The sequence below is a fragment of the Natator depressus genome, chromosome 3 (assembly GCF_965152275.1).
Source record: "Natator depressus isolate rNatDep1 chromosome 3, rNatDep2.hap1, whole genome shotgun sequence".
Taxonomy (NCBI): Eukaryota; Metazoa; Chordata; order Testudines; family Cheloniidae; genus Natator; species Natator depressus.
The window spans coordinates 84577324-84591268 of NC_134236.1; the positions used below are offsets into that span (position 1 = coordinate 84577324).

The 13945-nt window shown below is 43.1% G+C and overlaps 1 protein-coding gene across 1 annotated transcript in view; it reads right to left on the reverse strand.

Moving 5' to 3' along the window:
- The window catches only part of AK9 (adenylate kinase 9), a 228501-nt gene that overhangs the window by 112190 nt on the left and 102366 nt on the right, over positions 1 to 13945 (reverse strand). Inside the window, exons 21-22 of the mRNA XM_074948221.1 lie at positions 1266 to 1358; positions 522 to 728 (exon numbers count right to left, since the gene is read on the reverse strand). Of these exons, the coding sequence (XP_074804322.1) occupies positions 522 to 728; positions 1266 to 1358 (300 nt within the window). The remainder of the gene's footprint in view (positions 1 to 521; positions 729 to 1265; positions 1359 to 13945) is intronic.

The window sequence follows — 13945 nt, forward strand, 5'->3', positions numbered from 1 at the left end:
AGGACAGCTGTGCATGTCCCGTTACAGTATTCTGGCATAAACAGCCAAAGCAAAAATGGTGGGAAAGGGATGGATGTAAAATGAAAATGTTTAAGAGCTGTTATGTACATATTTTCATGATTTATTTTATATAAATTATTCATCTCTTCCCATGTGTCTTGATGCTTAACCTTGCTATCCCCCTTCTAATGAGGGCCAGCTCTAGGTTTTTTGCCACCCCAAGCAAAAAAATTGCCACCCCAAGCTCTGAGAGCGCAACTGCCCAAGCGAAAAAAAAGAAAAGGATGGCCAGAATGCTACCCTTGGAATTGTGCAGCCCCAAACATGTGCTTGCTTTGCGGGCGCCTAGAGCCGGTCCTGCTTCTACTTCCCAGTTCCTCCATTGAACACAATAAGCCCCTCCTTCCACTCCACACCACAGATTTAGGACTAAGTAAAACAACAACAATCCCTCTCATTTTCACACTACAAATTCCTCTCTATGCAGGTCAAATGTGAAACTTATGAACAGCATTACTTACTTTCCATCACCAGGACAATTTGATTAAGCAGTGTTTCTGGAGTTTGCCCAGCAATCTCTAAATCAGCAATCTGAATTAAAGATGAATCATTGATTCCTGGCTCTAGTATTTGCCAGTTGTGCATGAATAGCTTAATCTTCTCTTTAAATGGCTCCATTTCTGGTACATCTGGGAAACCATCCTCTGGAAACTCAGGTAACATGATTTCTGAACAAATCAAAATGATTTTGAGAGGACAATGCATCTTTAAAGATTTTGCATTTTAAAAGTTATCCTATCATACTTTATAAAATAATTTTAACTTCCCGTAAACCTATGTGGCAGTTTTGACATATTCTGCCTCTTTATGTGATTTACTCTAAGCACAAATTTATTTTATTGTTGTTTTAGATGCACATTTTGCAGTGCCAAGTTCATTACATTGGGTTGCTGTATATTGATACTTCTCAAAATAGACAAGGAGACAGAAAGAGGTCCAATTAATTAAATTTGCATGTGGTTATTTAATGACATAGCATACAAATTTGAGACCATGACCTTTTCATTACATTTCTGCAAAACAAAAAAAAATGTACATGTAATTAAAAAGCCTGATGCATTCATCTACAAACAATTTTTGGCAGCTTAAGGAAATTGTCATGCATCAAATAGAATACCAGTGTTGGAAGGAACATATTATACAAAGAAAAGAAAGCTGGACTATATTTGCTTGAAAGAGAAAACAGAAAAGATTTCATGTCTAACCTGGTTCAGGTTTAGCTTCCACAACCCCTGTGGTGTGGTCAGGTTGTACCTGAGGTATTACTTCTGTTTCAAGTGGAGGTTTGTCTCCTGATTCTATAAGCACAAATACAATTAATTCAGCTACTACTACTAACTTCTATTTCTCCTGCACCTTCCAGGTGAGGGTCTTAAAATGATTTACAGACATTAATGAATTAAGCTTCCTAACACTCCTGTGAATAGTGGGGTTGAGGAGATGGATGATACCTTGAAAGACAACATAAAGATATTTCAAAACCAAAATCTTCAAAGATCAGAAGTCCAGAGCTGCAGAGACAACAGTGATTTTGCAAACAAAAATAAGGAAGCACCTTAATATAGGCACCAAGGTGCTGAAGCATAGCATCAAAGAACCAAATGACAGGTTCTGAAGCACTGCAAACACTCAGCACTGCTGAAGCAAAGTACTGAGGAAAAGATCCTAAAGTAACTAACCCAGTAATTTTCAAAAAGATTAGGACTGGAATCTTTCGAGAACTATTATTACCTATGCAACTGTGGTACACAGAAGTTAACGTCCACATTTTTTATTTGGATGTCTCAGTTTTTGGGTGTCCAATTCTGAATACCTAAGGCCTGATTTTCAGAGATGGTGAGCACACACATACTCCAGTTAAAATCAGAGGGAACTCTGGGTGCTCAACGCCTTTGAAATCACATTCTATTTGTCCAGAGAATTGGAACCTAAGTGACACACCCAAGATCACAAACTAAGTCTGTGGCACAGCTGGAATACAAAATCCATCTCTTTTGTGCTTCAGCCATGTGCTTCAAACACTAAACCATGCTTCCTCTAAGAGAAAGGAACTGATCTTACCAATTATCCATTACCATAATTGTATTGGGATCCTATTGAAATTATTATTATTTATGCACGGTATTACCACAACACTAATTTAACTATAAATTCCTTTATTAAATCCAAAGGCTGAATGGTATTTATACAATTGCTCTAAACATGACTAAAAAGCCTAAATAATAACCAATTTACTACATCCAAACAGTAACAGAACATTTATAAGCATTTGATCAAGATATGTACAAACAGGCTAACCGGGGGTGCCTAGACTACTATTAGTCGTCTCCAATTTGATCAGGCTGGTATTAGCAATGAAACCTTTAAGAGTTTACTTTTTTATACCCTTTAACAAATAAGTAATGTCATTACCAATTCTCAGAACATACCTGTGGCCAGATGAAGGAGTTTCTTATATAGCAGTAATTTACTGTACCTGGTACCCAGCTAACCATGTTTTATTTCTATTACTTTAGCCCAAACCTTAAATAACGCTAGTATTTTGAAGGGTCACCACAAATTTAACACAACTTTATGCAAGACCCATCTTGCATAAAGTACATCTCAGTTATGTCATATCTACAACATAAGCATATTTCCATAAAGAAATGGAGTGCAACATCACAGTATGTATATAGAAATTCTACATACTATTTCCTGCATTTGCTACAGAGAAGTGCAAAAAACAACTCCATCCCCCTGGGCACTAGCAGGGATTTAAAGGAACAGGACCCTAGCTGTACCCCAAGCTGGCTGGTCACACACCCTTGTCACTGGGCATATTGACAGTCCAACAGCATAGCATCCAAAGGTTCATATTCTGGCCTTCTGTGGGTGTACAGGGGGTAGGAGACTCCATGAGTGAAATCATGACCCAATTAAAGTCAATGCTCTAGCTCAGTCCTGTAGCACACATCCACAAACACGCAGCCAGAATATAACCCTTAGTATTCAAATATTTTTACTTCATAATACCCAAAGCAATTGCTCTTCATTTCATTTTAAATGCTTAATGGATGTGGGGAGGAAGAGAATTTTGTGAGATAACAGCATTTTATTTTCTACTTCATTTTCCCTTTCCATCAAAAAAGTCTGATATAGTAGAAACACAGTGGGTGAGGTAACATCTTTTATTTGACCCAACTCCTGTTGGAGAGAGAGAGAAGGCCAAGCTTTCGAACTTACACAGAGCTTTTCTTCAGATCAGATATTACCTCACCCACCTTGTGTGTCCATGGGACCAACACAGCTGCAGCAACAGATTATATAGTAGAGGTCATTCTCCTTCCCTCAAAAGTCTAGATGTGTTCGGTTCAGAACTGAATGTCACTCCTTCACTTAAGGGTTGATGAAGAACTCCACAAGTACTGCAGGTAATTTTTTCAGAGATACCAGTCACTTAGGGCCTAAGTCTTATTGGAAGTCAATAGGCTCCTAAACCATTTATGTGTTTTTGAAAATTTTATCCTCCCTCCATATCTGAGGCTGAAAGGAGAGACTACTTATCTGTACAGTAAGATAAAGGAGGGAGTACTTACCTGTAGAGGTACTGTCTCACCACAGTATGTGCATCCACCTGTGCACTCTGTACTGGAGACTGTAAACCACTGTCAGCAAGCCCATGCCTGTGCAGAGAAGCTTCTTGTAAAGCTTCAGGTAAAACATTGCCACACAGTGTTGTCTGTGAGAACAAATAGGTTTTTTGCACTGACAGGAGACAGGAAGGCCTGACAGGCTAGAAAGACAGCTTTAGTTCTCTGATGTTTATATGCAGAGAGAGATCCCTTGAGGACCACAAACCCTAAGTTTGGAGGGGACCCAGATGAACAGCCTTCCCCCCATCCCAGGGCAGATGAGTTTATCACCAAGGTCAGGAAAGGTTGAGGGCAGATAAAAAGAATGCCGATACAAACATTAAGTGAGTCTGTCCACCAATCTAGAGAAGTCAATACTCGAGATGACACACTGAGGACAGAGTTCAGATGGTGACAGCTCAGCTAATAAGCAGTCTGGTCTGCTGGAATACATATGTGCATGAAGCCTCATACAAATTTCAAGCTGTTGTGTTTGGGTGAACCTTGAGATCTGCAACAAGAGATTTAATTGTCTGGAACCTCAAATTTGGAAGGAAAGCTCTGGTTTGAGTAGAGTCCAACACTGCTCCTATAAATCCTATCCTCTGAACTGGACAAAGGGTAGATTTGTCTGAGTTGATCAGTAGACCTAGAGCTTTGAAAGTTGATTGGATGAGATGTATTCTGGAGAGTATCTAAGCTCTGGACTGGCCTTTGACCAACCAGTCATCCAGGTAAGGGTAGATTTGTACTCCCAGTCTTCTCAGAAAAGCAGCTATCACTGACATACGTTTTGTGAAAACCCAAGAAGCTGCTGACAGGCCAAAAGGCAGCACAGTGAACTGGCAATGAGAGTGCTTCACCATGAACCTGAAATACTTTCTGTGACCTTGATAAATTGTCACATGAAAGTAGGTGTCTTTTAAATTGAGGGAGGCATACAGGATACAGTGAGGGAGTAATGGAAGCCAGGGTGACCAGGTAAAACTTTCTCTTTTAGATATCTGTCAAGTAGTGCAGGTCTAAAATTGGTCTGAGACTTCCCTGTGCTTTTGGGATTAGGAAATAGTGGAAATAGAGCCCCTTTCCTCTGAGATACTGCAGAGCCTCTTCTACAGCTCCTACCCAAAGGAGAGAGACAACCTCCTGGAGGAAAAGCTCCTCATGAAGATGGTCTCTAAAGATGGATGGAGATGGAGGCAAAGAAACAAATTGGAGGGTATATCTCACTTCCACAGTGCTCAATGCCCAACGGTCCAAGAGAATAAATGACCAAGCAGTGAAGAAATGGGAAAAGTGGCTTGCAAATATGGAGAAGATGGAAACTGGCATCCTGGAAACTGGCATAGTGTCTTCTAATGCCCTATCAAAATGCCTGTTTAGCACTCTATGGGTGTCTAGATGGAACTGGCATTGATGCAGAGCCAAAAGGAGGAGGAGGGCTAGGTCTATAACCCCTACTCTTCTTTCTCTGCAAGTCCTGATGAGGAGCAGGGGCAGAGTAATGGTAGGTCTGCTGTGGGCAGAAATATATTCTGGCCCGGGCCAGAATATAGTATCATCGGTGAAGTGGAAGTGGTGAAATAGCTCCTTCAGAGGCTGCCTGATAGGAGGAGGAAGAGGCCAGCACAGGCTGAGGCTGCTCCTCCTCCATTAGCTCTCCAGCAGAGTCCTCCTGAACTGCCTCTTGCTGCTCTGTACTGGGCCTGGTACCAGGCCCAGTAACAGGCAGTGCCTGGTGAGTAGACTATCCATGCCTCTCCAAAAACACAAAGCAAGAACGCCTCATGTACAACCCAGAAATGTAGGGGAAACCCCATGGGTTCAAAAAGACCAGGGGACCAGTGGGCCCCAGTAACCCTCTAGCCACATACTTGATGGTACTCCTGCTGGAGGGTCCCTAGCAGTGCCCTACTAGTGCCCTGGAAAGTAGCAATACCAGCTCGGAGGCTGGGAAACATAGGAGCCAATGTACAATTCAGAAGAGGATGAATCTCCCACTGCTGATCAAGAGGGAGCTGCTCCTGACAGTGCCAGATGCTGATGCCAAGTTAGAGAAGGACATAGTGCAGCCAACATTGCAGGCTTCCCTTTCGATGGTACCCGCAGGCATGAAGTCTGCGGTAATGGAGGTTGTGGTACTGAGTGCTACACTGATGCTGATGGCACCCCTCTGTCTGTTGGTACTGAGACCATGGTCTCCTGCACTGCCAGAGATACCTGTACCAAGAGGCACAGCTGATCTCTGACTGCTGAAAACACCTACGGCATGGTTGGTACCAAGATGGTCTCGGGATGGTACGATACTGCAGATGTGGAAAGTACTCCCTCAGGCCCCAGACTTGATGGTACCTGCCTCAATGCCAGAGTAAACAGTGCTGGCTTCTGCGGTGCCAGAGAAGAGGAATGCCAGGGTTTTGACTGCAGTCCAGTCTTACCGCTGTGCCTACAGGATTCAGTGCTAGCAAGCTTCCTCTCTCCTTGGTCTGCTTAGAGGTCTTATGCCTCTTTTTAGGCACTGCAGATAGTGATTGGTGCCAGGTCTTGGGCACTCCTAACTGATCCCCAGGCACTTGGTGCGGAGTCTGAATGGCTGGATTCTGATGGAGGCCTCAGAGCTGCTTCCAGGAGCAAAAACTTTAGCCTGGCTTCCCTGTCTTTCCTTGATTTTCGCTTAAGGTCTTTGCAGATATGACAATTATCCCGAATATGACCTTCCCGTAAACACTACAAGCACCTTGAGTGTGGGTCGCTCATGGCCATTGGCCTAGTCCTAGTGCAAGAGAGACAGGATTTGAAGTACAATGACCAAAGCATTCCTCAGCACCAAGAAACAGAATAACCCCAAACTAGGCCCCCAAAAAAGAAACTAGTGCAAGGTTCTCTGCTTGTAGATGGGTGACTGGGTCTGGTTCTGTTCAATATCTTCATCAATTATTTGATAATGGTATAGAGATCCATTTAGGTAGTCTTTGAGTAGAGATAGTGGAGCCTATAGAACATTCCACAGTGGAAATGAAAAGCCTCAGAGATTTTCTGAAAGGCTTATTTCTGTTGAAGTAGAACACTTGTGCATGCCTGACATCTAGGGTATGTAATACTGAGTCCTGCGTGTTCCCATGAAGTTTAGGGAAGAATGAGGGAAGATGGATTGGTTGATTTAAGTATAAATTTAGGGTGGGATCTTAGTGTGACCTTGTTCTTGAAAAAGATGGTGTAAGGTGGGTGTGCGATGAGGGCTCCTCACATCAACCCGCTGAGTGGGTGAGTTATAGCCACTAAGAATGCCACCTTTATTGACAGATGTATCAGACATCACGTTGCTAAGGTTTCAAATGGTGGTCCGGTGAGGCAGCATAAAACTAATTTCAAATCCCAAGTTGGAATAGGTATGCGCACTTCGGGGTAAACATTCTTGATACCCATAAGGAAACATTTGGTGATCAGATGGACGAATATCCATGTCCCATTGATCTTGCGATGAAAAGCGGTAATACTGTCTCACATGACCTTCTCATAAACAAAATAGGGAAATGCAACCTAGATAGAGCTACTATAAGGTGCATGCAAAACTGTTTGGAAAACCATGCCCAGAGAGTAGTTATCAGTGGTTCACAGTCATGGTGGAAGGGCATAACAAGGGGGGTCCCGCAGGGATCAGTTGTGGATCCAGTTCTGTTCAATATTTTCATCAATGATTTGATAATGGTATAGAGAGTACACTTATGAAGTTTGCAGATGATACCAACCTGGGAGGGGTTGCAAGTGTTTTGGAGGATAGGATTAAAATTCAAAATGATCTGGACAAACTGGAGAAATCGTCTGAAGTAAATAGGATGAAATTCAATAAGGACAAATGCAAAGTACTCCACACAGAAAGAAACAATCAGTTGCACACATACAAAATGGGAAATGACTGCCTAGTAAGGAGTACTGTGGAAAGGGATCTGGGAGTCATAGTGGACCATAAGGTAAATATGAGTCAACAGTGTGACATTGTTGCAAAAAAAGCAAACATCATTCTAGGATGTATTAGCAGGAGTGATGTAAGTAACACATGAGAAGTAATTCTCTCTCTCTACTCCACGCTGATTAGGCCTCAACTGAAGTATTGTGTGCAGTTCTGGGCGCCACATTTCAGGAAAGATGTGGACAAATTGGAGAAAGTCCAGAGAAGAGCAACAAAAATGATTAAAGGTCTAGAAAACATGATCTATGAGGGAAGATTGAAAAAATTGGGTTTGTTTAGTCTGGAGAAGAGAAGACTGAGGGTGACATGATAACAATTTTCAAGTATATAAAAGGTTGTTACAAGGAGGAGGGAGAAAAATTGTTCTTCTTAACCTCTGAGGATAGGATAAGAAGCAATGGGCTTAAATTGCAGCAAGGGAGGTCTAGGTTGGACATTAGGAAAAACTTCCTAACTGTCAGGGTGGTTAAGCACTGGAATAAATTGCCTAGGGAGATTGTGGACTCTCCATCATTGGAGATTTTTAAGAGCAGGTTAGACAAACACCTGTCAGGATTGGTCTAAATAATATAGTCCTGCCATGAGTGCAGGGGGCTGGATTAGATGACCTCTCGAGGTCCCTTCCAATCCTGTGATTCTATGTACCTTGATCGAGCTAATGGAGAACCCAGATCTTTAGTCCCAAGATATAGTCCAATATCAAGGGTAGGGTTGTAGAAACAACACTAGTTTGTTTGTTCTGGCACCATATGTGGAGCCTCTTCCATTTGTGAAGGCAAGTATTATGCATGGTTGTCCTTCTACTATTTAGTAATATGTCTTTAACCTGTTCTGAACAGGCTAGTTTGTCATGATGGAACCATGTAGGAGCCATGCTTTCAGATGAAGTTTCTCCAGGTTTGGGTGGTGAACCCGTCTGGCATCCTGTGATAGAAGATCTGGCCGAGGTGGAAGAGTGCATTGTGCACATACTGCCATCCGCAATAGGTATGAGTACCAAGTCTGTCTGGGCCACGCTGGGGCTATCAATATACCTTTGGCCTTGTTAGTATATATTTTGTGTATCACCCTCGATAACAGGAGGATTGGGGAGAACACGTATAACAGGTGTGCATCCCATTTGAGGAGGAAGGCATCCTCCAGGGATTGGGGCCCCAAATCTGTTCTTGAGCAGAATTTTGGGCATTTGTAGGTCTGAGATGTTGCAAAGCAGTCGATGGATGGGTGATCCCAATGTCTGAATGTTTTATAGAATCATGTTGTTTAGTTCCCATTTGTGATCCTGGAAAAATTCTTTGCTCAGCATATCTGCTGTAGTATTTTGATGACCTGGGAGATACAAGGCTGAGATGTTGATACTGTGCTGGATACACCAGTTCCATAGTTTCATGGCTTCGGAGCATAGGGAATGTGAATGTGCCCCTCTCTGTCCGTTTATATAAAATATGCAGGCAATGTTGTCCATCATTACCCATATATTCTCAATCCTGATCAGTGCCAGGAAGTGCAAGTACACATTGTGAACTGTGTGCAGTTCTAAGAAGTTTATGTGTAACAGAGTCACAGAAGGAGACCACCTGCTTTGGATCATGATGGTGTAGTAGATGGGCTACCCAGCTGATCAAGGAGGCATCAGCTGTGATTAGCATTGAAGGTGGAATCTGGGTGAAAGGGACTCCCATGCACATGTTGTTGGATTGCATCCACCAATGTAGAGAGTCTTTGATTTTGATAGGCATTGCAAGGCATCTGTTTAGGTTGTGTGTTTGTGTGGTATATAGAAGGTTCTTAGCCAGCCCAGAAGACAACACATGTGAAGATGCGCATGTCATACCACAAATGTGGTTGCTGCCTTCTGTCTTAATAGTTGGAGGCAGGTTCCTACCGAAGCGTGGACTGTTCAGTGATGAGGTTGGTTAGAGTGTTGAACCTGTTCGTTGGTAATGACAGTCTGGCTTCCAGAGAGCTGAGATGCGTCCTGATGAAGTCTAACTTCTGAATTGGATTTACAGTTGATTTTTGTATGATTATCTGTAAAACCCAGTCTCAGGAAGAGGTCAAGTGTCCTGTGAGTAATGTCAACAGCATCTGTCCAAGTAGGAGCTTTTAATAGACAATCATCCAGATAAGGTATAATAATATTCCCCTGTTTGTGGAGATGTGCTGCCACCATGCTAGAATTTTGGAGAATACTTGCAGTGCAATTGAGAGACTGAAAGGCAGAACTTTGTATTGGTAATGTTCTATTTCCAGAGTAAATCTGAGAAACCTCCTATGAGCAGGGTGTATGGTTACGTGAAAATAGACATCTTGCAGGTCGAGGGCTGAAAAACAGTCCCCTTGTTCTAGTGCTGGTATTATTGTTGCTAGTGTGACCATCCAGAACAACTGGACCCTTACAAATCTGTTGAGTTTTCTCAGGTCTAGAATAGGCCTCCACCCTCCATTCTTTTTCTGGGTTAAGAAGTAGTAGGAATAAAAGCCCTTCCTCCTGTGTATTGAGACAGTATTGGTTCTATGGTGCCCAGATGCAGTAGATAGTTTACTTTCTGCCATAGAAGTTGTTCATGAGAAGGGTCCCTGAAGAGAGACGGGGAGGGAGGGTGGGTGGGGGGATGGAGATGAACGGTATTGCATAGCCTGTACGGATTATTTCTAGGACCCATTTATCTGTGGCGATGGAAGTCCACACTGAATAGAAAGGGATCAAATGTTGGCCAAAACAGGGGATGGATGATGGTGTCAGTACTGGTGGGTGGGGAAGGTCACTTGGACCCTTGACCAAATCCTCAAAATTGTTGTTTAGCAGAGGATGGCTGAGATGCAGATGGTTGAGGTGGAGGTGGTTGATGCCTCAAAGGTCTCTGCCTCTGTCGATGTGTCTCTGTTGATGAGTGTATGGGATGGATCATGTGTGCTGGTAGGGATAATATCTACTCTGTTTTCTTTTGGTTGCGGTGCGTATATCTCCAAGATGTGGAGAGTTGCTTGAGAGTCCTTCAGGGTGTGGAGGGCTTTGTGTATCTTGAAGCAAACAGTTTCTAGCCATCAAAGGGAAGGTCCTCCACTGTGGACTGTACTTCCCTGTGGAAACTGGACAGATGAAGGTATGACGCTCAGTGCAGAATAATGGCAATGGCCATGGATCATGCTGCCATGTCTGCCACATCTAGGGATGCCTGTAGGGTGGTTCTGGCCAGAAGCTGACCCTTAGCTAAGATGGATTTGAATCGGTTCTTTTTATCTTCCAGAATATCATAAATAAATTCTGCCAGTTTTGAGTAGTTTACATGGTTGTACTTTGCCATCAGTGCTGAGTAACTGGCAATTCGAAATTGCAGGGTTGCTGAAGAATAGGTCTTGCCGCCAAAAAGGTCTAGTCTTTTCATATGGGGTGGATCTATACTGATGTTGTCAACAGTGCTGGTTGACTGCATCGACGACTAGAGAGTTCGGTGCTGGGTGGGAAAATAAAAAGTCCATCCCTTTTGAGGGGACATAATACTTTTTATAAGCTCTCTTTCAGGGGGTGGTATTGTTGCCAGAGTCTGCCATATGGTTTTGGCTGGTTCCATGAGCACATCGCTTATTGGAAGCACTATTTTTGAAGCCAACAAGGTTTGCAGGATGTCCAGCAACTTATGTTGGGACTCTGGGACCTCCTGTAGGGTGTTCTCTAGGCAGTTCACAACTCTACTGAAGAGTTCTTGAAAATGTTTGAAATCGTCCACAGCTGTGGGTGGTGGAGGCATTATGGCCTCATCTGGGAAAGAGGAGGAAATGTTGGCAGATGGTGCCATGTCCTGTTCCAGTGCTTCCTCTTGTTCTTCAAAGCTCTCCTCAATGGTCTCTGATGGTGCAGCCATAGAGGATGGTGGGGGAGATCTAATCCTTTCCCTGCAGGGACTTGGGGGCTTGGGATATTGCCTCCTGTATGCAGTCCAGGGGTCCCAATAAGGCCACTGTGTGGGAAACAGCATAGGGTGGAGGCATCCATGGGTGACCATACCAGGTCTGGGTGTCAGGATTGGGATGAGGTGTCAGCCATACAGGTGGTCCTAATATAGGAGTAGGTTGGACAGGAGAGAAGTGGTGTGATGAGAAAACACCCTCCTCCTCATTATCCTCCTCCCCGCTGGAAAATGGAGGGCCAGCGGTGAAGGAGGTTGGCTTGGTTCTGTGTTTACTGGGGATAAGTCGGTGCTGAAGAGCGGGGATTCAGGCATCAATGATACCAATAAGTCCTTATGTTGCAGGAAATGGCATGGCGCCGATGGTTTCAGTGCCGAAGTGTTTAGTGCTGATGGCCCCATTACAGCTGTGGACGTTGGTGCTGTTGCCTGGGTGCGCTGCATTGTTGGAGCAGGTGGTGGCACAATAGGCCACGGGAAGAATCTCAGTGCTGCATATTTCTGTGGTCATCGGTACTGCAACGGAGGAGATGGGCTTTTGTTTGCCTTTCAACTCTAAGTCTGCCAATTTGGGTTCGGCAGAAGGTATGCGTGGGCAGTGTCAGCAGATCCTGGTGCCTCGTATGTACTCAGCCGCAGTGTGATATCGAGGATATCGAATGAACCGCAGACTGCTTCTTTTTTGGTGGCTCTTTCAAAGGAGAAGATGCTGTTCTTTTCCTCATTACTTTTTTGGAAGAATAAGCCTTCCTGTGCGAAGAGGGTGAAGCCTCTGGAGAATGCTGTCTAGGGGATCTGCTGGCTGGGATCAGATGCTGGGTACAGAAATTTTTCCATAAGGACAAGTTTTAGACACAGATCTCGGTCCTTCCTGCTGTGAGCCTTTAAGTTGCTGCATTGAGAACACTTTTGTGGGATATGTGTCTCACCTAAGCATCAGACATACTGAGAGTGACCATCCGATACTAGGATCACTTCCCGGCAGGAAAAGCAGCACTTGAAACCTGGTGAACTGGGTATGGGTTGGACTATGGAGGTTCAGCCCTGAGGGTGAACACGAAATATGGTACGGGTAGGAAATAAATTATTTTTTTCTACACCCCAACCCCTTGCCCTGAGCCCCTTCCTGCACCCTGCATCAGCCTCCCACACCCCACACTCCCTCCCTCACCCCAACCCCCTGCCCCAACCCTACATTCATGGCCCTGCATACAATTTCCCCACCTAAATGTGGCCCTCGGGCCAAAAAGTTGGCCCACCCCACCTTAGATGCTAGCTAACTGGGAGGAAGGTGGAGGTTGTGAGGTAAGGGGGAGTGTATTTGATTCTGTGTATGTTTATATAAAACGTTTCATTTTTTATAACCTATATACACTAAATATGAATAAAACCTTTAAGAAGAGTACACGATGAGAGGCTTTACTTTTGTTACTAAATCAGATGGCCTACTCTGCCAGTTTGCAATCTTTATTTTTATTTCATCTAAAAGAAAATACTACGATTAGTAAATTTGATACATAAAGGACCATCCCAAGTCTTCACTTAAAAATGTAGAGCTTGTTTCTTTCTATTTTCACATTCCTATGCACAATCCTATTTCACTGATAAAGGTTAGTCTCATGGTATTTCTGAGTCATCTAGAACCTGAAAGCTCCAAGAATCTCTTATGCAAGCTTCTTCCAGAGCAATTTCCTGATTAGTTACAGATCACGCAACTGATATAAGTTCAGAGCAGCATTGGCAGCAAACACTATTTGTGGATCTTTTTAGATTTTTCAGATCATTAGTATCCATTCATAAATACATAGTGAAAAATGTTTATAACTGATTATGTATGTGATGCAATGTATTCACTTTTAAAAGTCACAAAATCAAAACACAATATCAAATACACAAAACAATACAATATCAAAACAACAAACTAAAGAGGCAGTAGAGAGGAACAACAATGCATTTATGGAATTCTACCACAACATGGTGCTCAGAAGCATGCACTCCCCAAACCAAACACAGCACCATATCTGAATGCCATTTCTGACAGCTTCTCCTGTCCTCTATGTCCTAGAAAGAAGCCTTCCTGCTCCCTCAAATTGAGGTAATTCTCTTATGGGATATCTTTCTTGGGTATGGGTGTTACCCCCAAAACAAAAAACGCAGAAAAAAGCTATTAGGAAAGGTAGCTGAGGCTGCTGGGAAAAGAAACAATGAAATCATAGGATTATAAACTGGTTGTCAGTTCATAAACTGGCAGCTAGTTAACCACAATTTTAAAGGTTTGCATATTTGGATTCATCATCAACTTGCCCATAATAAACTAAGAATTTCTTGACAAACAGGTATTTAGTACAATAATAAATAAATAATGAATAATAATAATAAGAAGAAGAAGC